The 21,283-nt window shown below is 44.1% G+C and overlaps 1 protein-coding gene across 3 annotated transcripts in view; it reads left to right on the top strand.

Moving 5' to 3' along the window:
* Positions 1–2,857: 2,857 nt before the first annotated feature.
* The window catches only part of WAPL (WAPL cohesin release factor), a 174,338-nt gene continuing 155,912 nt past the window's right edge, over positions 2,858–21,283 (top strand). For 2 of the 3 annotated variants that reach the window (XR_011024551.1, XM_068258553.1), the window contains exons 1-2: positions 2,858–3,097; positions 17,852–18,384. Coding sequence is in view for 2 of the 3 variants with exons in the window: in XM_068258553.1 (XP_068114654.1) it covers positions 17,874–18,384 (511 nt within the window). In the remaining variant the exon portion in view is untranslated. The remainder of the gene's footprint in view (positions 3,098–17,851; positions 18,385–21,283) is intronic. The other variant, XM_068258554.1, reaches the window with a different exon arrangement.

The raw sequence follows: 21,283 nt of genomic DNA, 5'->3' as shown, positions 1-21,283 counted from the left end.
TAGTCTTGAAACGAAATTTCTCAAAATGACCTGTGAAATCCTAAAGGTACTCATTGAACTTTGGGCCCCTTAGCGCAGTTAGGGTGCAAAAAAGTGCCACACATGTGGTATCGCCGTACTCAGGAGAAGTAGTATAATGTGTTTTGGGGTGTATTTTTCCACATACCCATGCTGAGTGGGAGAAATATCTCTATAAATAGACAATTGTGTGTAAAAAAAATAAAACAATTGTCATTTATGGAGATATTTCTCCCACCCAGCATGGGTATGTGTAAAAATACACCCCAAAACACATTATACTACTTCTCCTGAGTACGGCAATACCACATGTGTGGCACTTTTTTGCAGCCTAACTGCGCTAAGGGGCCAAAAGTCCAATGAGCATCTTTAGGCTTTACAGGGGTGCTTACAATTAGGCACCCCCCAAAATGCCAGGACAGTGAACACACCCCACAAATGACCCCATTTTGGAAAGTAGACACTTCAAGGTATTCAGAGAGGAGCATAGTGAGTCCGTGGCAGATTTCATTTTTTTTTGTCGCAAGTTAGAAGAAATGGAAACTTTTTTTTTTTTCTTTTTTTTGTCAGAAAGTGTCATTTTCCGCTAACTTGTGACAAAAAATAAAATCTTCTATGAACTCACCATGCCTCTCACTGAATACTTTGGGATGTCTTCTTTCCAAAATGGGGTCATTTGGGGGGTATTTGTACTATCCTGGAATTTTAGCCCCTCATGAAACCTGACAGGTGCGCAGAAAAGTCAGAGATGCTTGAAAATGGGAAAATTCACTTTTTGCACCATAGTTTGTAAACGCTATAACTTTTACCCAAACCAATAAATATACACTGAATGGGTTTTTTTTTATCAAAAACATGTTTGTCCACATTTTTCGCGCTGCATGTATACAGAAATTTTACTTTATTTGAAAAATGTCAGCACAGAAAGTTAAAAAAATCATTTTTTTGCCAAAATTCATGTCTTTTTTGCTGAATATAATAAAAAGTAAAAATCGCAGGAGCAATCAAATAGCACCAAAAGAAAGCTGTATTAGTGACAAGAAAAGGAGGTAAAATTCATTTAGGTGGTAGGTTGTATGAGCGAGCAATAAACCGTGAAAGCTGCAGTGGTCTGAATGGAGAAAAAGGCTCTGGTCCTTAAGGGGCGAAAAGACTGTGGTCCTGAAGTGGTTAAACCGGACAATTAAGATGTCCGGTTTTATGCCTTTTGCCACTTGCCGCCAGTAACTCCGAAACATCCGTTCATCAGCCGTTTCGGAGGTCAGGTCACACCGTAACCGTCACAGAGATCATTCTGCCCGATTAGCAATAGGGATTCGGGAAGCACTACTGTGGATATGGCACCGCCCCTGTTTGTCATCACATCACAATACTGAGATCCGCCTCCAACATGGCGGCCTGTACGGCTCCGAAGTTGCGACATGGTGATGTACGACATGCCGCGCTAACTTGTGTGCGCATGCGCAGTGTCTGTAGTGAGGCTGTCTCCTGATGGTGGGAGCGGGGTTTTCCTGCAGTTTGTAATTCGGCAAAACTGTGCAGGACTCGTCACCAGCAGTATGGCGTTCAACTTCGGATCTGCTACAGGGGCCAGCACTAACCCAGGTAGGAAGATAGTGAGAGATGGGGACACAAAGCTCGGGGGGTGTTGTATAGAAGCAGCACGCTGTCACACATCATGCTTGTCAAACCTTATGTTACTGCTGTCTCTCAACACGATTACAGCAATTGAAATACAGTTTGATTATGAAGTCAGTGTAGCCCGTTTTGGGTAACAGGCCCGCCACCCGTCCGCCAGCGCTGCGCGACCGCTGATTCGCTGCCTGGCTGTCAGTCAAAGGCACAGCCAGCCATCTTACGCGGCGTAAGTTACGCCAGCTTAAGTACCGCCCCCGAGCCCGCGCTTCCCGACGTTGCTACGTGTAATGCTTGTGCATTAACTGGTGAAAAGCGGTCTCTTATTATGTGCATTTACTGGTGAAAAGTGGTCTCTTATGTGCATGTACTGGTGAGGACAGTTAGTGACATGGCTATGTACTCTGTAATGTGCTGCAGAAGATGTCAGTGCGATATAAATACTGTAAAAAACATTTTTTAAAAAGCCCATTGCTTAGCCCCACTCGACATAAAAGTGCGCTTCTGACTCCGCCCCTAACTCCACCCCCTGTCCGGTTTTCTCCATCAGCCGACCTGGCAACCCTACCTGGCAAGGTCGGCATCTACTGCGCTAATGCGAGCGCCTCTCGCAGTTGCGTTGACATCATCTCGAGTTGAGGTTGGCATCTGCACCAGAGGGGACCCCAGACCAACAGCTTAATAGGGAGCTGCGGCAAGGGCACAGGATGGCTGCCAGGGGCTGGAGGAAGCCCCGGTAAGTAATTTAAATTTTTTTTTTAAGTTAGCTTGCATCTTTCCTTTAAAGGGTTGATGAAAGTGTAGCGCAGCACAAAAGGAATACAAGACCAAGAGTATTTGTAACTGAATCTCGGAATCTCACCTAGAACACAAAGTGGAGGATTCTGCCACAAACCAACTTCAGAAAACAGCTAAAATCTTACAACCAGAGCTAAAATAATAAAGTTCTCGTTGCAAGAACTAAAATAAGTAAATGGCTTCTCTGGAGTTATCCTTTAGCTACTTCGGACCCAACTCAAACTTGCGCAGCCGTACTCAAACAGTACAACAGAACTTGCGGAGAAAGCCAGCCTACGTTTCCCAGCATGCCTTGCTCCGCCACTGTTTCCTATCTGCCCGCCGTGATCTCGCCGAGCACCGTAGTGCGTCAATGGCGGCTCTCCGCCCTCAGCGGCGCATGCGCTGCGCCGGCTGCAGGCTAATGGCTGAGTAAACTGGCCGCTGATTGGTTCGCCGGGCGCTGTGTGAGCGTAGTGACGGAAGGGGGGCATATGGCGGAGGGATGTTCCCGGGCCCTGTTTAAATAATAACAGCCGGAGATTTCCTCTCCCGTCTCCTTCGTTCCGTGTTCCTCCCCCCGTATCGCCAAGGCTGGGCCGCCCGTGTGTGGAGCCGCTGGAGTGGAGGAGGCCGAGCTGTGCGAGGAGACCGGAGATTAGAGCCTGTGAGTTCTTCACCAGCTTGGGGAGGGGGGCGGTGTGCGGAGCTGTGCCTAGGAAGTTTCTGCGAGCTCAGTGCGGCCTGCAGGAGGGGGAGGGAAACTTTCAATCGGCTTGGGGAGACTTCCAGGGCCAGGACGGCTCTGTTGGGCCTCTCCCACGGGAGGCTGGGGGCGTGAAGGCCGGAAATCCTATCCTACTTATTACAGGATAGTTGTAGTATCTGAGATATCCCCACTGGCTCTACTTTAGTAATAGTATTACCTGTTAGATTGTAATAGCTTACCACAGGAGGAGTTCCTTACGCCAGTGTTTACGTCAGTAACCCCTAGTTGATGCTTACAGCTTTACAGGTCCCAAGCCAATCGTAATGCTATGCAGTGTTACAGATCGGACACCCCCTTGGTGATACTTGGCAGTGTTACAGATCAGACACCTCCTTGGTGATACTTGGCAGTGTTACAGATCAGACACCCCCTTGGTGATACTTGGCAGTGTTACAGATCAGACACCCCCTTGGTGATACTTGGCAGTGTTACAGATCAGATACCCCCTTGGTGATACTTGGCAGTGTTGCAGATCAGACACCCCCTTGATTACACTTAGCAGTGTTGCAGATCAGACACCCCCTTGATTACACTTAGCAGTGTTACAGATCAGACACCCCCTTGATTACACTTAGCAGTATTACAGATCAGACAACCCCTTGATTACACTTAGCAGTGTTACAGATCAGACAACCCCTTGATAACACTTAGCAGTGTTACAGATCAGACAACCCCTTGATTACACTTAGCAGTGTTACAGATCAGACACCCCTTGATTACACTTAGCAGTGTTACAGATCAGACACCCCCTTGATTACACTTAGCAGTGTTACAGATCAGACAACCCCTTGATTACACTTAGCAGTGTTACAGATCAGACACCCCCTTGATTACACTTAGCAGTGTTACAGATCAGACACCCCCTTGATTACACTTAGCAGTGTTACAGATCAGACACCCCCTTGATTACACTTAGCAGTGTTACAGATCAGACACCCCCTTGATTACACTTAGCAGTGTTACAGATCAGACACCCCCTTGATTACACTTAGCAGTGTTACAAATCAGACACCCCCTTGATTACACTTAGCAGTGTTACAGATCAGACACCCCCTTGATTACACTTAGCAGTGTTACAGATCAGACACCCCCTTGATTACACTTAGCAGTGTTACAGATCAGACACCCCCTTGATTACACTTAGCAGTGTTACAGATCAGACACCCCCTTGATTACACTTAGCAGTGTTACAGATCAGACACCCCCTTGATTACACTTAGCAGTGTTACAGATCAGACACCCCCTTGATTACACTTAGCAGTGTTACAGATCAGACACCCCCTTGATTACACTTAGCAGTGTTACAGATCAGACACCCCCTTGATTACACTTAGCAGTGTTACAGATCAGACACCCCCTTGATTACACTTAGCAGTGTTACAGATCAGACACCCCCTTGATTACACTTAGCAGTGTTACAGATCAGACACCCCCTTGATTACACTTAGCAGTGTTACAGATCAGACACCCCCTTGATTACACTTAGCAGTGTTACAGATCAGACACCCCCTTGATTACACTTAGCAGTGTTACAGTTCAGACACCCCCTTGATTATATTTAGCAGTGTTACAGATCAGGCACACCTTTGATTATACTTAGCAATCAGACAGATATGTAGCAGTGTTACAGGTCAGGCAACCCCTTGGTGATAGTGTTACAGATAAGGCTACCTTTAGGATTTACAGCAGTGATAAGACATCCATGAGTATTTTTTAGCATTGTTATTGCTCATGCACCCTCTGTGATTCTCAGCAGTGTAAATATTAGACAACCCTGGGTAATGCATGGCAGTGAATAAATGACCCTGGTTGATGTTCAGCACTGTATAAATATCCTTGGGTTATGCTCAGTAGTGATAGATACTCATGCTCAGAATACATTTTTGGTGAGACATCCCTAGGTGATGCTCAGTATTGTTACAGATCAGATACCCCTGAGTTATGTTCAGTATTATTCCAGATCTGACACTTCTGTGAGAAGCTCAGCGGCATGGTAAATTATACACCCCAAGGTAATGTCTAAAGGTACATACACAGGTCGGATTTTTCCAAACGACCGGTCATTTGGACGTCAAATCTGGCGTATGTGCGGTCGGTCGTTCAGCTGATAAGACTGGATTTGAACGATCCACAAAGCGGATCCGTCAAAATCAGTCTTATCAGCTGAACGACCGACCGTACACACGACCAGAAACCCGTTGTTTGTACGAGTCTTAACAGTGTATGGATTAGACAACCCCAGATGATTCTCAGAAGGGTCTAGAACAGGAAGGAACTACAAGTCCCACAATGCATTGCAGGAGTCTTATAGCCACAGTCATGACTCATAAAGGCAAATGCATTGTGGGACTTGTAGTTTAACAGCTGGAGGGCCAAGTTTGCCCAGAATCCTGCAGTATATCTGCAGTGTGCCTGCTTCCTGGTTTCATGGAAGCAGACATATTGTTAATATCCTGTGTTTACAAATTAGCTTCTCTGCTTCGGCAGAGGAGATTCCTGACACATCTGAGAGATCAAATTACAGTGGTGAGTAGGCACAGATGTTGGTGAATTAGACAGGCTAAATTCTCTAAATACATACAGGGTGAATTTCTCTGTTTTCCTTCGGTCCTGTGCAAGAGTTCAGGTCCACTTTAATAGAGCAGACATCCATTGGTGGTGCTTAACAGTGTTATAGATCAGAAACCTCTGGATAATGCTCCGCAGTGTTATAGATCAGACACCCCTTGGTGATGTGTAATAGTATGATAGCTCAGATACTTTCTTGGTAGTTCTCAGCAGTGCATTAAATGTATATACCTTTGTGATGCTAGCAATGACTAGATCTGATAACTGTTCAGTGATGCTTGTCTATTATAATTCAAACATGGATTGGATAATTCTCAGCAGTGTATAGATCAGACTCCTCTGGGTGGTGCTCCATAGTATCTAGTTTGAGCACAGTCATCAGTAAAAATCTGTATACAGTGTGTGGTGGGAATCCATCAGATAGATCCCTCTTTGATCAGATCATGATCTGAGAAAGCACTATCTGTAGGCCACATTAATTAGTGTATTGCTTCTCTAAGTGACATCTAGGTTTTCATCAGCACAGCCCACAAAGCATGATTATTATTGATTTATATAGCACCATCATCTTTCGTGGCTCAGTACAACGGAGAGATCAAATGGGTACATAAAATACAAACATTGGTATATATGACAATACAGATATTAGGACATCAGTTGCAAACAGTACAATAAGTTACAGTGGCAATTATATGGCTGGATAATGTACTGATTAAGGGCACTTTGCCATGGGAGACCAGGGTTCGAATCCTGGCTAGAGTCAGTACCTATTCAGTAAGGAGTCCTTAGGCAATACTCACTAACACTGCAGGGTGGCCTCTTGAGCGCGTCCCAGTGGCTGCAGCTCTTGAGCGCTTTGAGTCTGACAGGAGAAAACGCTATACAAATGTTCAGGTTATTATATGGAGCTTATCAAAACATACAATATTTTACAAGACACAAGTGGAGAGAGCCCTGCCCTTACGAGCTTATAATCTAAAGGAATAGGGAAGAAACAAGAGGTGGGGAAATGCATAAGGTTTATATTTAGGGTTGTTGTGTCAGCGAGCTCTATTCAGGAAAGGAGCACTGATTGACTAGAGGCTGAAAGTGGAATGTACCGGGTCAGATTGTATCCAAGTCAGAAAAAGTGTGCTTGGAGGGACATGGATCTGTTTTGAAAGTAAATTCATCTGTTTTGGAAGTAAATTCTTCAGTAGGAGAGAGGTTTGTGAGAAGCCCTGTATACATAAGTGGCTGTACGTGAATCTAAGGGAGGATAGCAGAAAGTCATATGCAGAGCAGAGATAGTGGTTGGGATGGTACTTGGAGATTGGTGAGGAGTTGTAAGTAGGAGAAAGGTTAGAGTTACATTTTAAGTGAATCCTCTGGTTCAGAGGGTTCTCAAATCTTTCTCGAGCCCACTGCTGTTCGCTGGACCCTCCTCTTCTTTGAAGGCTCACTGTGAATGAGTGCTGGCAGCCTGTTCTTGTGCTGTACCCCAGAGCTTTTAGAACACAGGCGCCGGCCATCTTGAGCACTGCCTTGTGATATTATTCAATAAGACTTTGTCGAATACGTTTAGAGGGTCGGTGGAGGTCTCTGGACTATCCAGGGGCTTCCTGCTTCTAAGGTATTTAACTTTTGCCTTCAGGTATACTTTAACCTCTTGAGCACCACAGGCTTAAACCTCCCTAAAGACCAGGCCATTTTTCAAAAATTGGGCCACTGCAGCATTAAGGCCTCACTTCAGGCGCACAACTCAGCACACAAGTGATTTCCCCCTTCCTTTTTCTCCCCATCAACAGAGCTTTCTGTTGGTGGGGTCTGATCGCTCCCCCGGTGTTTTTTTTTTTTGCAAATATTTTTCTCTTATTTTTAAATAAAAATGCTTGTTTTTTTTATTATTTTTACCACCCTCCTGTCAGCCAATTAGAGCGATCGGCTGTGATAGGCTTCAGCCTATCACTGCGGATCGCTCCTGCATCCCCCAGGGGGACAGCCGTGTCGCACAGCTTCCAAGCGGCGATCGCCATTGGGAGACTGAAGGAGAAGCCGAGCACCGTCATCCAAGCGGAGATGCGTGCACCGCCTGCAGACCATGCCCCAAGGACTTATCGGCGTTAGGTGGTCCTGGGGCTGGCACTGCGTGCACGCCCATTGGCGTGACGCGGTCACCTAGTGGTTAAGTATGAACCATGTACAAATAGTAAAAAGTTGTAACAGATTTCATCTTCCTGGGATCGAAGATCTCTGCAGATGGTGGCTGCGGCCATGAGATTAAAATTGATCCGAGATGAAATACTAACTATAACAAGTAACTTGTCTATATATCTTATCTAAAGTTTAAATAGTTTACACAGCAGATCAAGCTGCAAACGGTATATGATTATTTCTTCCTGTGATACGAATGCAGCCATATTCTGCTTGTCATTATTACACACAGGCATGCTGCTCTGCATCTCCACCCCTCAGCCTGTGAAAACTGCGCTCTCTACTCCCCACTGCGCCCCCTTGCCTTTGAAATCTCTGGCTGGTAACGCCTCCCCCTCCTTCGGGAAAAACCTCCTCCTTCCCAGACTGAGCTCCCATGAGCACTTGCTACATGGGACTCAGAATGCCTAGGCACTGGAGGAGCTGTTGACGAGGCTTGTTTAGTTTATAGGGAATTGGGGTATTAAAAAAGCAGGGCTGTGGAGTCGGAGTCGTGTAGTCGGAGTCGGGGCAATTTTGAGTGCCTAGAGTCGGGAAAAAATGCACAGACTCCGACTCCTAATGAATTTAGGCGCGTGATCGAGGGCCTGCGCCTGCGTACTACGGAGGGACTTTGTCGACCTGGAAGTAGTACAGAGTTAGGCTGCCCATGGACTTCATCACTGCATATGATCACAAAGAGTTGGAGTTGACTTAATAAGGAGGAAAACACTTTAGTATAGACTGGAGGGAAGCAAGTCTGTTTTTAGGTAGTTAGTAGGTAACACATAGAGCATAGTATTAACCACCCTGGCGTTCTATTAAGATCGCCAGGGCAGCTGCATGAGGGGTTTTTTTAAATTAAAAAAAAACTATTTCATGCAGCCAACTGAAAGTTGGCTGCATGAAAGCCCACTAGATGGCGCTCCGGAGGCGTTCTTCTGATCGCCTCCGGCGGCCAAAAGTAACACGGAAGGCCGCAATGAGCGGCCTTCCGTGTTTTGTTTACTACGTCGCCATGGCGACGAGCGGAGTGACGTCATGGACGTCAGCCGACGTCCTGACGTCTGCCGCCTCCGATCCAGCCCTTAGCGCTGGCCGGAACTATTTGTTCCGGCTGCGCAGGGCTCAGGCGGCTGGGGGGACCCTCTTTCGCCGCTGCTCGCGGCGGATCGCCGCAGAGCGGCGGCGATCGGGCAGCACACGCGGCTGGCAAAGTGCCGGCTGCGTGTGCTGCTCTTTATTTGATCAAAATCGGCCCAGCAGGGCCTGAGCGGCACCCTCTGGCGGTAATGGACGAGCTGAGCTCGTCCATACCGCTAAGGTGGTTAAAGTAGTCAAGGTGAAAAAAATGATTAGGGCATGCATTTGAATTCTTCGAGATATGTTCTTGATTTGAAGATAACCAGGGGTCATGAGAGAGAGCGGAATCAAGTATTACCTCTAGACAAAATGCTGAGGAACTGACATTATAGGGGTGTTATTGATGTTGGTTATACCAAGCAGAGCAGTGGAAGGAGACGGTGAAAAAATGTTTGAGGCCTTGTTCACATTACAAATTGCCAGCGCTGATCGATCTTGAGAGCTCTAATTGCTTTCAGAACGATTTTCGTTTAGAAAAGCGCTTTTCTTTCTGATGTCAGGAAGTAAACTCTTTGCCCCGGAAATATATAAATACAATGTATTTATTCATTAAAAGCGCTTGGGAAATCCCTTTTTCAAAGCGCTCTTTCAAGCACTTTGCGCTTCAATATAAAGGATAGGGAATTCCCTAATGCTCTGAAAATGGTTCAGGAGCCGTGTTTGCGATTGGATAGAAAGATCATCCCTCATTTAAGAATACTCAAATAAAGCAATACTACACAAGCGCTTAAAAAAAAAACCCCAAAACGCTCTGTGTGAACAAGCCCTTACTCATGTTCAGTTTTAAGAAGCGATAGGTCATGAAAGAAGATACAGCAGTCAGGAATGCAAGATAGGATGGAATTGAAGTCAGGGGCTGAAGGGTGCAGTTGAGTATCCTGTTTAAGTGGTATTGAAAACCATATGAGTTTATAAACTTGTTGAGGTGCATCGAGACTGTGCATATAAATGGGTGAAAAAGAAGAGGACCAAGGTCCAAACCTTGAGGTACCCCAACAGACAGTGGTCATGAGAAGGAGATGTGGTCTGAATAAGAGATCATGAAATACCTTCCAGAAAGATGGGAAGGTTTTCAGGAAAGAGCAGGAACCCCAATACCCAAGGATAAGACTGTGGAGAAGCAGGTGGTGATCAACAGTGTCAAAGGCAGAAGCCAGATGAAGCAGGATAAAGACATCTTTGGATTTGGCTGTATGAAAGGATGTAATTAGCAACTTTGGTTCAGGCCTGTTTCAGAGTAAGGGCCTTTTTCCACTACACGCAGATTGGATGCAGAAAAACTGACTCCAATGAACGCCTATGGGCCTGTTATCACTAAATCCAGACACTATTGCAGCCAAATAGACCAACAAGGCTGCCAGGCAACTGGTATTATGTTGGAAGAAAATAAATGTCAACTTCCATATTCATCTCAATTCATTTGTCCTTTAACCTCCTTGGCGGTAACCCCGTGTGTGACACGGGGTAAGCCGCCGGAGGGTGCCGCTCAGTGCGCTTTGAACGGGATTTCCTGATCGGAGATCGCCGAAGGGGATCGAAGCGGGCGGGGGGATGCCGCTGAGCAGCGGCTATCATGTATCGAGCCCTGGTCTCGCTACATAATTTAAAAAAAAACAAAAACTGCTGCGCTGCCTCCTGGCGGATTTTTTTATACCGCCAGGAGGGTTAAGAAGCAGCGTCTCATTTCTTCAGTCCTCAATTTACCTGGGGATAATAAGATAGATGGTTGAGTGCTTTTATTTTTATTTTTTTTTCCCCTCCTCTGTTCTAAGCAGAATCTGGATGGGAATAGTACTCTCTCATCTGAGACAGTAATAGCAGGAATGCCATGTATTGTTACAGTTTCTTTCATATACATTAAAATACCCTTATAGAAAACTTCTATGGACCTGGCCAAGTAGTTTATTTTATCAAGTTTACTGTATCAGGACTGATCATGCATTGTATATTTACACAAGCGCATTGTTGGGACCTGGGTACAGAGTTTACTATAGCCAGAGGTTTACAGTGTTCTCCCCAGGCTCTTTTAGCCGGGTGCGCCACCCAGCTAATTTTGGTGAGCACCCGGCTGTCATCAGATCACCTCCTATGTTGTAAGTGGAGTTGCACCGACCCTGCATTCCCCCTGTCGCACCCCACCTGGCTGAAAACAAATTCTGGGGAGAACATTGGGTTTACTATATCAGATTACTGTAATGAGCTTTTACTGTATCTGCTGTAGTTCAGGCATAGGGCTCAATTCACTTAGCATTACAAAGGACTATAGAGGTAGATTAACAGGTAGCGCTGGGAATAATTGATATTGGTTCAAAAAATACATTTTACTTTAATTCCATAAAAACATATAAATGTCGACTTGATTACAGGTAGTTTAAAAATCACAAATTACAGTCAATTCTGCAGCTGCAATAAATATGCAAGGAGTATACAATGTTCCTGAGATGAAACTCCATTGGTATATACACAATTGATGCGTAGTATCTTAAAAATACCTATACATTAGTCTGTTGATATATGCACTTCTGCGCCTAAAAACACAACCTGTCATATATTTATAGTGCACAAATGCAGAACTTCAAACCCTACAGTCCATATATATTATATTCTCCAGGGTCTTTATGGAATAGGAGAGATCCTCATTTTTTTTCATAAAAAATTCTTTATATATAAAAAAGACCAGATCTCATATGTCCAAGACCAAAAAAGTCACTAGGAAACTCTGTGCGTTTATATACTTCCACTTAGAATAGTGTGCATTTGATGTGGAACTTTATCTTAATATCAGGCAGTCTTTCGTGATAGATGTCACGCTGATGTATATAACTATATCGCTATACTCGCGCTCCCTTGGAGCCGTTTGGTAAGAAGTGTCCTTATGTCCTTTGTCCGGCCGGCAGCTCTACGACTCTGTGCCTCCCGATTGCCGCTCTGCGTTCCAATGCTTGCGGCGAACACTTTGAGTAAGACATGGTATTTACAGGCAGCAATGCTTCCTTCTGTGCGCTCTGCATGTGACCTCACCAGATGTGAACCGCTGAGACCCGGCATGTTCAAAGATTAGGATGCCAAAATGTTAGGGGTTTACATTATTTTGTCCATTCCCTGTATATAAAGTAATAGCAGTGCTTAGTCAACAGAAATGAAATAAAACAATTAAGTTATGTGCTGCTGCAATAGTCGTTACCGTATTTTTAAAGTCAGATATAAATATCTGTGACTATATCTGGTGTGTACACGGGAATCTATTATAAATAATATCTCTGCTGTTTAAAGGGATACTGTAGGGGGGTCAGGGGAAAATGAGCTGAACTTACCCGGGGCTTCTAACGGTCCCCCACAGACATCCTGTGTTGACGCAGCCACTCACCGATGCTCCGGCCCCGCCTCCGGTTCACTTCTGGAATTTCAGACTTTAAAGTCTGAAAACCACTGCGCCTGCGTTGCCGTGTCCTCGATCCCGCTGATGTCATCAAGAGCGCGTAGCGCAGGCCCAGTAGTATGGTCTGTGTCTGCGCAGTACACTCCTGGTGACATCAGCGGGAGCGAGGACACGGGCGTGCAGGCGCAGTGGTTTTCTGACTTTAAAGTCAGAAATTCCAGAAGTTAACTGGAGGCGGGGCCGGAGCATCGGTGAGTGGCTGCGCCAACACAGGATGTCTGCGGGGGACCATTAGAAGCCCCGGGTAAGTTCAGCTAATTTTCCCCCGACCCCCCCCCCCCCTACAGTATCCCTTTAAATAAAGCCTGATGTGTAGTTGTGTCACTAATAGAGATGGTCAATAAGATCAATGTTCTCCCCATGCTCTTTTAGCTGGGTGCTCAACCCGCTAGTTTTTGTGAGCACCCGGCTGTCATTGGCTTAACTCCTATGCTGTAAGCAAAGTTGTGCAGAGATGTGCCGGCCCTGTATTGTTTCATATCACCCCAACCGGCTACTTTTTCATGCCACCCGGCTAGAAACATTTTCTGGAGTCTATACTGGAGATACAAATATTTCTGCGTTGATGCAGGTTTTTGTAAATTTTGTATGCAAATGTATGTACTCCTTTTGCTCAGGGAATCATTAAATTGATATGTTGGTAAAATTGAGTTTGGTGACTACGAATTAAAGGGAACCTGAGCAGTACAATAAAACAGGCAAATAAACTTACCTAGCGCTTCCTCCAAACTCTTCCCTTAGCTTCCTCCGGGAACGACTGCAGCCGAAGCTTTTGGCCAGTGCCCATGCGTGTCGTTCCCGCCCCCCAAGCCCGTCGGCATTAGCGTTCTGCGAACATGCAGATCAGTATTTCAAGAACTGCGCGTGCGCAGAACACTTATGGCAATGAGCGAGACAGGCGAGTGGAGGGACCACACATGCGCACTGGCCCACAACTTTGGCCGAAGTTGTTGCTCTAACGGAACCGCTAGGGGAAGAACGGAAGGAACCCGGAAGATGCCAAGGGGCTGGCGGAAGCGCTAGGTAAGTTAATGTGCCTGTTTTTTATTGTACTGCTCAGAGTCCCTTTAAGTCAGACTGGCTCACACTTGGGTGCTTTTCAACGCTGCTATTGGATCCCTATGGGATCATTCTGATAGTAGCATTTGCGATTTGCATAAATTATAAACGTACTGTATACAGCGGTTTGGCGATTTTGATGTGAGTCTAGTTCTTGTGAACGAGAATCGCAACGCAAATCGCAACAAAATTGTAGTTGCGGTCGGGATTTGCGATCTGAGTGCGAACTAGCCCTTATGCAGTAGTACATGTGCACTCCCCGCAGAGCTGTTGAGTACCTACACATCACTCTTAGGCCCCTTTTCCACAAGCAGTTAATAGGCAGGGAAGTGGCTGTTGAACTCTCAAAACTTTTTGCTGCTGCCTGGCAAGTGCTTGTTGCCGCCTGTGGAAAAGGGCCCTTAGATGTACCTATAATTAGACTGTCTAGGGCAGGCATGGGCAAACTTGGCCCTCCAGCTGTTGAGGAACTACAAGTCCCACAATGCATTGCAGGAGTCTGACAGCCACAGTCATGACTCATAAAGGCAAATGCATTGTGGGATTTGTAGTTCCTTAACAGCTGGAGGGCCAAGTTTGCCCATGCCTGGTCTAGGGCCAGATGGATGTGCTTGTTTCCTTCCTGTACCCTCTACAAGTGCTCTTACCAAGGACTAGTTTTGATTTCTGTTTAATGGCTACTCTACAGCAATATCCTAATTTTAGTTAAAATGCATCTCTGGTGTAGATTAAAAAAAAACACAGAGGTACGATAATGCTTTAAAGTTAGTGTCCCAACACACAGTTTAACCCCCCTGGCAATAATCCAGAACTGAGCTCGGGCTGAGATTCAGCTGCTTAGAGCGGTAAGCCCAAGCTCAGTTCGGGCTGGCCAAAACCGCCGTGCACTTTGCTTTCCTGGCTCCCCCCTTTTTTTAAAGTTAACGTGGACCTGAGGTTTTGCACAGGGCAGAAGGGAAGCGGTGAACTGCGCCCTGTATGATTCCACCTCAGATCTCTCTCTATTGCTCACACTCTCTCTATTGCTTACACTCTCTATTGTTTACACTCTCTATAGAGAGAGAGTTTAGCCTGTCTAATTCCTCCTCATTGTCTCTAATCACAAGTTGTAATTTGATCTCTCCCGTGTCCCCTGACTGCCATGGCAGATAAGCTAATTTGAAAGCACAGGATGTTAACAGCATAGCCATTTGGTTCCCAACTGCTTCTGAGCTAAGTGCTTCTGCCTTACTGTTATTGATTTTTGCCTGGATTTTGACTACTCTCTGTCTGCTGCCTGCACCGACCTCTGCCTGGATTTTGACTACTCTCTGTCTGCTGCCTGCACCGACCTCTGCCTGGATTTTGACTATTCTCTGCCTGCCTTATTTGTACAGTTACACAAAAATGTTTTAAGTTTATTTATAAATTTAATTCAACAATTTTTTTTTTGTTCCAGTCATTTATTTATATACAGACTGTACCAGGCTTTTATTCTGATATATTTTTGGTGTTATGAATTAAGAATTTGAGGCCTAAAATTCTTGAAAAAAAGTACTGCTTTTAGACCCCATGAATCCAGACAGAAATGCACTGCCGGGGAGGTTAATAAGATTCTCTGGAACTCTGGGTTCAGGTGCATAGATCTGCCACCTTGTTTAAAATGACACTGGCCTTTTCTATATCAGATATGGAAAAGGCAAAGGCCTTTGTCTGCAAGGTGGCAGGGCTACTGGCTGGAACCCAGCAGATATTGGTGAATCTTATTATACAGTCAACATACTGGGGCATTCACACTAACAGGCCAGGATGGCTGACAGGGTAAAGTTTCACCTTCCTGGCCAGGAGCTTTTTGTTCCCAAAACCAGATGCCATCTTAACATAGCTTTAAAATTCCTAAATGGTGGCAAAGATGAGATGCTTTTTATTTTACATACATTAAATCCGTAAGCTTGCAATAGGCAAATTAGCTCTTGGGAGGAGTACGTGTAGAGGGTCAGATATGAACAAAAACATTGATTAGGCTGTAGGCAATCTAACTGTACATAAAAGAATGATGGTAAGGTACTCAGCAGGAGAATGAGGGGATTCTTCCTCTATTGCACATTATACACACAGGATCTGAACCAGGTTTACAGGTAATAGAGAACACCTTTGCATGCAATATGCTCAACAATCTCAGTGGAATCACAACAGCTATGCAGGGAGTGCATATGTAAATACAGTACTACTGTATAGGTTAATTTGTAGTCACCAACTCCGAAGAGCCAGATCTGCAGCTACTAGGGTGCGCTCTATAAGCAGGCACTGACACTTAGCAGTGTTGTGGACCGACCACCCCTGGCTTTGCACTTAGCAGTGTCATGGACTGACAACCCTTGGCTGTCGCTTGGTAGTGTCATGGACCGGCCACCCCTGGCTGTCGGTTGGCAGTGTTATGGCTGGGCACTCCTGGCTGACGCTTGGCGGTGCTGTGTACCTGCCACCCCTGGCTGACGCTCGGCAGTGTCATGGACCAGGCACCCCTGGCTGGCCCTGGCAGTATCGTGGACCGCCCATTACTGTTCGGTACAGGACCCATAAAACATAAGAATATAGTGAAGAAGCATCATATCCCTTTACACGGGCTGGCACTTGGCGGTGTCGTGGACCGACCACCCAGACTACATAACTTATTCAAGACTGCTGGTATGTGTATATACGCCCCTACACCCCCCCTCCCCTGCACAACACTTCACGACTGGAAGTGCAAATACACATATCTGCTTTGAATACCTCGCCGTTCCCGATCTCCACATCTCAGACCCGCATTTGCACCATAATCTAGCCGTTCTGTGATCAGGGAATGTGAACAGATTGTTCTCAAACCCGGTCACGGTGCCTGTGATGAATGAGAGCCTGCGGCAGTGAGATCCAGCCTCTTATTCACAAAACGCAAACATACAGTACTTACTTTTCTATCAACCTCCTTAGTGGTAATCCCCAGTCAGGCTCGGGATGGAAATCCACAGCTCAGAGCGGTAATCGCATACGCCTGAGTGAGTTATATGCAGGAGCTGCTGCAGATATCTCTGTGGTATGTTTTTTTTTTCTTCTTGTTTTTAGGGTCTAAAAGCTTGTGAAAAAATTGCATGGCTTTTACACCCTAAATCTGGAAATAACAGGGAGGTTAAATTATAGTATTATAAAGTGCCAGTAAAAAGTAAAATGCACCCTAATGCACTATTACATCTATAAAGTTAATTTACATACATTTTAATTAAACTTTAACCCCTTACAGCACTACCCTGTAATTACTAAAATAAAACACTTATAGAAAAAATAGACACCATTAAAAAAAACAAAAAAAAACATTATGGACTATTTAATATGTCATGAGGGTATATTACTGTTAATTTTGCAAATAAAGGCTTGTAATTGATGATATAGTATTAAAAGACACTAAATCGAAAAAATACACCTTTTATTTCCAGATAAAATATTACATACATTGTACTAGGGACACAATTTAAACAGTGTAATAACTAGAACAAATGGGCAAATAAAATGTGTGGGTTTTATGTATCGAAGCACGATATTTTAAAAATATAATGGCTTAAAACTGGGAAATAATGATTTTATTTGGACTATCCCTTCCATATGATCATAATTAAAAGTAGTATTTTCTTTGCAGCTTCATTCCCCAGTCATTTTGTTTTTCGGGAAAAGGCAGAAATTGTTTGCATAGTTTGTCTCTATTAATAAACACATGTAGCATACTACTGTGCTATTGGGAATTCAGGTAATCATTTTATAATTTCTTCACCACTCAGCAGGAGTTTGAGAAATCCAGGATAGTTTGTTTGCCATCAGTCACTTATTACTGAAATCTAATTTTTATTTCACACTGTCTGTTGTTTTGCAGTGCAACAGACAATATAATCGTGTCAAAATGTGATGCAATTATGTTTCAGTGAAGCCTTTCACTCTGGTAGTTGTGCGTTGGGATGAGCCCTGATGGAAAAATGCACTTCCTGCAGTGCGTTACCAGGCGACATGCAACAGTAAAGTCTATGACCTATATGTTGTACTGTATAGGTCGTATCGCAACGGTAGGGTGCAATGCTATCTTATATCACTGTTGCAATCTTATATTTCAGGATGTGCACAGTATATAGTGTGAAAGGAGCCTAAAGAGTAGTATATGTTGTTCTATACTAGTATTCAGATTTTTTTTTGTTCTTTTTCTTCAGTATTGTCATGTATAGCAATCTGATGATGATAATAATTTTAAATTATTTATGTGCCCTCAGGGAATATGAAAGAGGCTTCAACATGACATCCAGATTTGGGAAAACATACAGCCGCAAAGGTGGAAATGGAAGCTCCAAGTTTGATGAAGTTTTCTCAAATAAACGAACCACTCTTAGCACAAAATGGGGAGAGACCACATTTGTGGCCAAAGTAAGCCAGAAGAGGCAGATACATAAACCAGACATCACAGATACCCATAAAAAACCCAAAGTTGAGGAGGACGAACTCACAGAGGATCCATTTGGCTTTGATAGCGATGAGGAGTCCAAGCCAGTGTCATCAAAAAATGTTGTACCGTCCAAGGGGACAGGTCAGCCATCTAGTGAATGTCAGGTCTTCTCCGGATCTGAAAATTCAGCGCATTTAATAGAAGAGAACAGCAAGCCAGACCATACCATGCCTGCAGAAGCAACCGTGTCATGCAGGTTAATTTCTTTTGACAGTGCGTTGCAGGGGTTAAAAGAAAAGAATTCTAATAAAATCGTAGAGGATGGAAAAAGACTGCACAGCTCACCGAAGAAAACCATCCCAGGTACTTATATTCTTATTGTGGTCCATGTGTGTAGGTGAGGGAGTGTTCATAGAGCCTGTGCACACAGACAGTAGCCAAGCATCTCCTTTGCTGATTCTACTCTGCATATGTCTCCATTTTTTTCTCCTAAAAGGAACCCAATGTGAGCCATATGGAGGCTGCCATATCTATTTCCTTTTAAACACTAGTGACCTGGCAGTCATGCTGATCTTTCTGTTTAGTTGTGTCTGAATCTCACACTTGAAAAAAGCATGCAACTAATCTTGTCAGATTTTTGTCGGAACCGCCTGAATTGCTTGCGTGTTCAGGGTCTATGACTAAATGTATTAGCGGCAGTGGATGAGCAGGACTACCAGGCAATGTGCATCATTTAAAATAAATCTGCAATAGACGACTTTCTTCAACCTCCTGCCAGGGATACTATCACCTGGCTGCCGGTGCTTACACCCTGTGGATCACCACTCCACAAGCTTATGATCAAATAAAACGAGGGAGGCACTTTTGCTTGTCAATATAACAAACTTTACACACACGTTTTTGAGCTCTTTGCTCTTCCTTAGGTGTACAATAAATGGCATGAAACAGTGCAATATATAAATCGCTACCTTTAACCCCTTGCATTTAGGGGGTAATGCTTTTTTGGGGGTGCACTATCCCCAACACTGAAAGACCTTCCAGAGAGATGGGAAGGTATCCAGGAGAGAGCAAGGCTTTTAATACCTAAAATGAACGTATCAGTAGGAGTAAGGTGTGGTCAACCATTTCAAACAGATGACAGATTGAGAAGGTTGAGTATGGAATAATGGCCTTTGGGTTTAGCTATAAGATCAGTGATAGTCAGACTGGGACTGATCAAGCAGGGAGTTGGCAGATAAATAATAAGTTCAGCACGAATATGGTGTATAAGTATAGTGTGGGTGCGAATGGAAGCAGTGACACAGGGCAGTAGTTGGTGATATTGGTGGGATCTATTTTTTTTTTTTTTTTGTAGAAAAAAACAAGAAATGCAACGGGGCACTGCTCCCTTAACCACTTGAGGACCGTGGGCTTTACCCCCCTTAAGGACCAGGCACTTTTTTTCCAATCAGGCCACTGCAGCTTTCACGGTTTATTGCTCGCTCATACAACCTACCACCTAAATGAATTTTGGCTCCTTTTCTTGTCACTAATAAAGCTTTCTTATGGTGCTATTTGATTGCTGCTGCGATTTTTACTTTTTATTATATTCATCAAAAAAGACATGAATTTTGGCAAAAAATGATTTTTTTAACTTTCTGTGCTGACATTTTTCAAATAAAGTAAAATTTCTGTATACATGCAGCGCGAAAAATGTGGACAAACTAGTTTTTGATTAAAAAAAAAAACCCATTCAGCCTATATTTATTGGTTTGGGTAAAAGTTATAGCGTTTACAAACTATAGTGCAAAAAGTGAATTTTCCAGCATCTCTGCCTTTTCTGACCACCTGACATGTTTCATGAGGGGCTAGAATTCCAGGATAGTACAAATACCCCCCAAATGACCCCATTTTGGAAAGAAGACATCCCAAAGTATTCACTGAGAGGCATAGTGAGTTCATAGAAGATATTATTTTTTGTCACAAGTAAGCGGAAAATGACACTTTGTGACAAAAAAAAAAAAAGTTTCCATTTTTTCTAACTTACGACAAAAAAAATGAAATCTGCCACGGACTCACTATGCTCCTCTCTGAATACCTTGAAGTGTCTACTTTCAAAAATGGGGTCATTTGTGGGTATACTGTCCTGACATTATGGGGGGTGCTAAATTGTAAGCACCCCTGTAAAGCCTAAAGGTGCTCATTGGACTTTGGGCCCCTTAGCGCAGTTAGGCTGCAAAAAAGTGCCACACATGTGGTATTGCCGTACTCAAAAGAAGTAGTATAATGTGTTTTGGGGTGTATTTTTACACATACCCATGCTGGGTGGGAGAAATATCTCTATAAATGACAATTGTTTTTTTTTTTTTTTACACACAATTGTCCATTTACAGAGAGATTTCTCCCACTCGGCATAGGTATGTGTAAAAATACACCCCAAAACACATTATACTACTTCTCCTGAGTACGGTGATACCACATGTGTGGCACTTTTTTGCACCCTAACTGCGCTAAGGGGCCCAAAGTCCAATGAGTACCTTTAGGATTTCACAGGTCATTTTTGTTTCAAGACTACTCCTCACGGTTTAGGGCCCCTAAAATGCCAGGGCAGTATAGGAACCCCACTAATGACCCCATTTTAGAAAGAAGACACCCCAAGGTATTCCGTTAGAAGTATGGTAAGTTCAATGATTTTATTTTTTTGTCACAAGTTAGCAGAAATTGATTTTAATTGTTTTTTTTTCACAAAGTGTCATTTTCCGCTAACTTGTGACAAAAAATAAAATCTTCTATGAACTCACCATACTCCTAACGGAATACCTTGGGGTGTCTTCTTTCTAAAATGGGGTGATTAGTGGGGTTCCTATACTGCCCTGGCATTTTAGGGGCCCTAAACCGTGAGGAGTAGTCTTGAAACAAAAATGACCTGTGAAATCCTAAAGGTACTCATTGGACTTTGGGCCCCTTAGCGTACTTAGGGTGTAAAAAAGTGCCACACATGTGGTACCGCCGTACTCGGGAGAAGTAGTATAATGTGTTTTGGGGTGTATTTTTACACATACCCATGCTGGGTGGGAGAAATATCTCTGTAAATGACAATTGTTAGATTTTTTTTTTACACACAATTGTCCATTTACAGAGAGATTTCTCCCACCCAGCATGGGTATGTGTAAAAATACACCCCAAAACACATTATACTACTTTTCCTGAGTAAGGCGGTACCACGTGTGACACTTCTTTGCAGCCTAGGTGCGCTAAGGGGCCCAACGTCCTATTCACAGGT

The sequence above is a fragment of the Hyperolius riggenbachi genome, chromosome 10, assembly GCF_040937935.1.
Source record: "Hyperolius riggenbachi isolate aHypRig1 chromosome 10, aHypRig1.pri, whole genome shotgun sequence".
Classification (NCBI taxonomy): Eukaryota; Metazoa; Chordata; class Amphibia; order Anura; family Hyperoliidae; genus Hyperolius; species Hyperolius riggenbachi.
The sequence above is the reverse complement of the archived record's forward strand: the minus strand, read 5'-3'. Positions and strand labels throughout refer to the sequence as shown.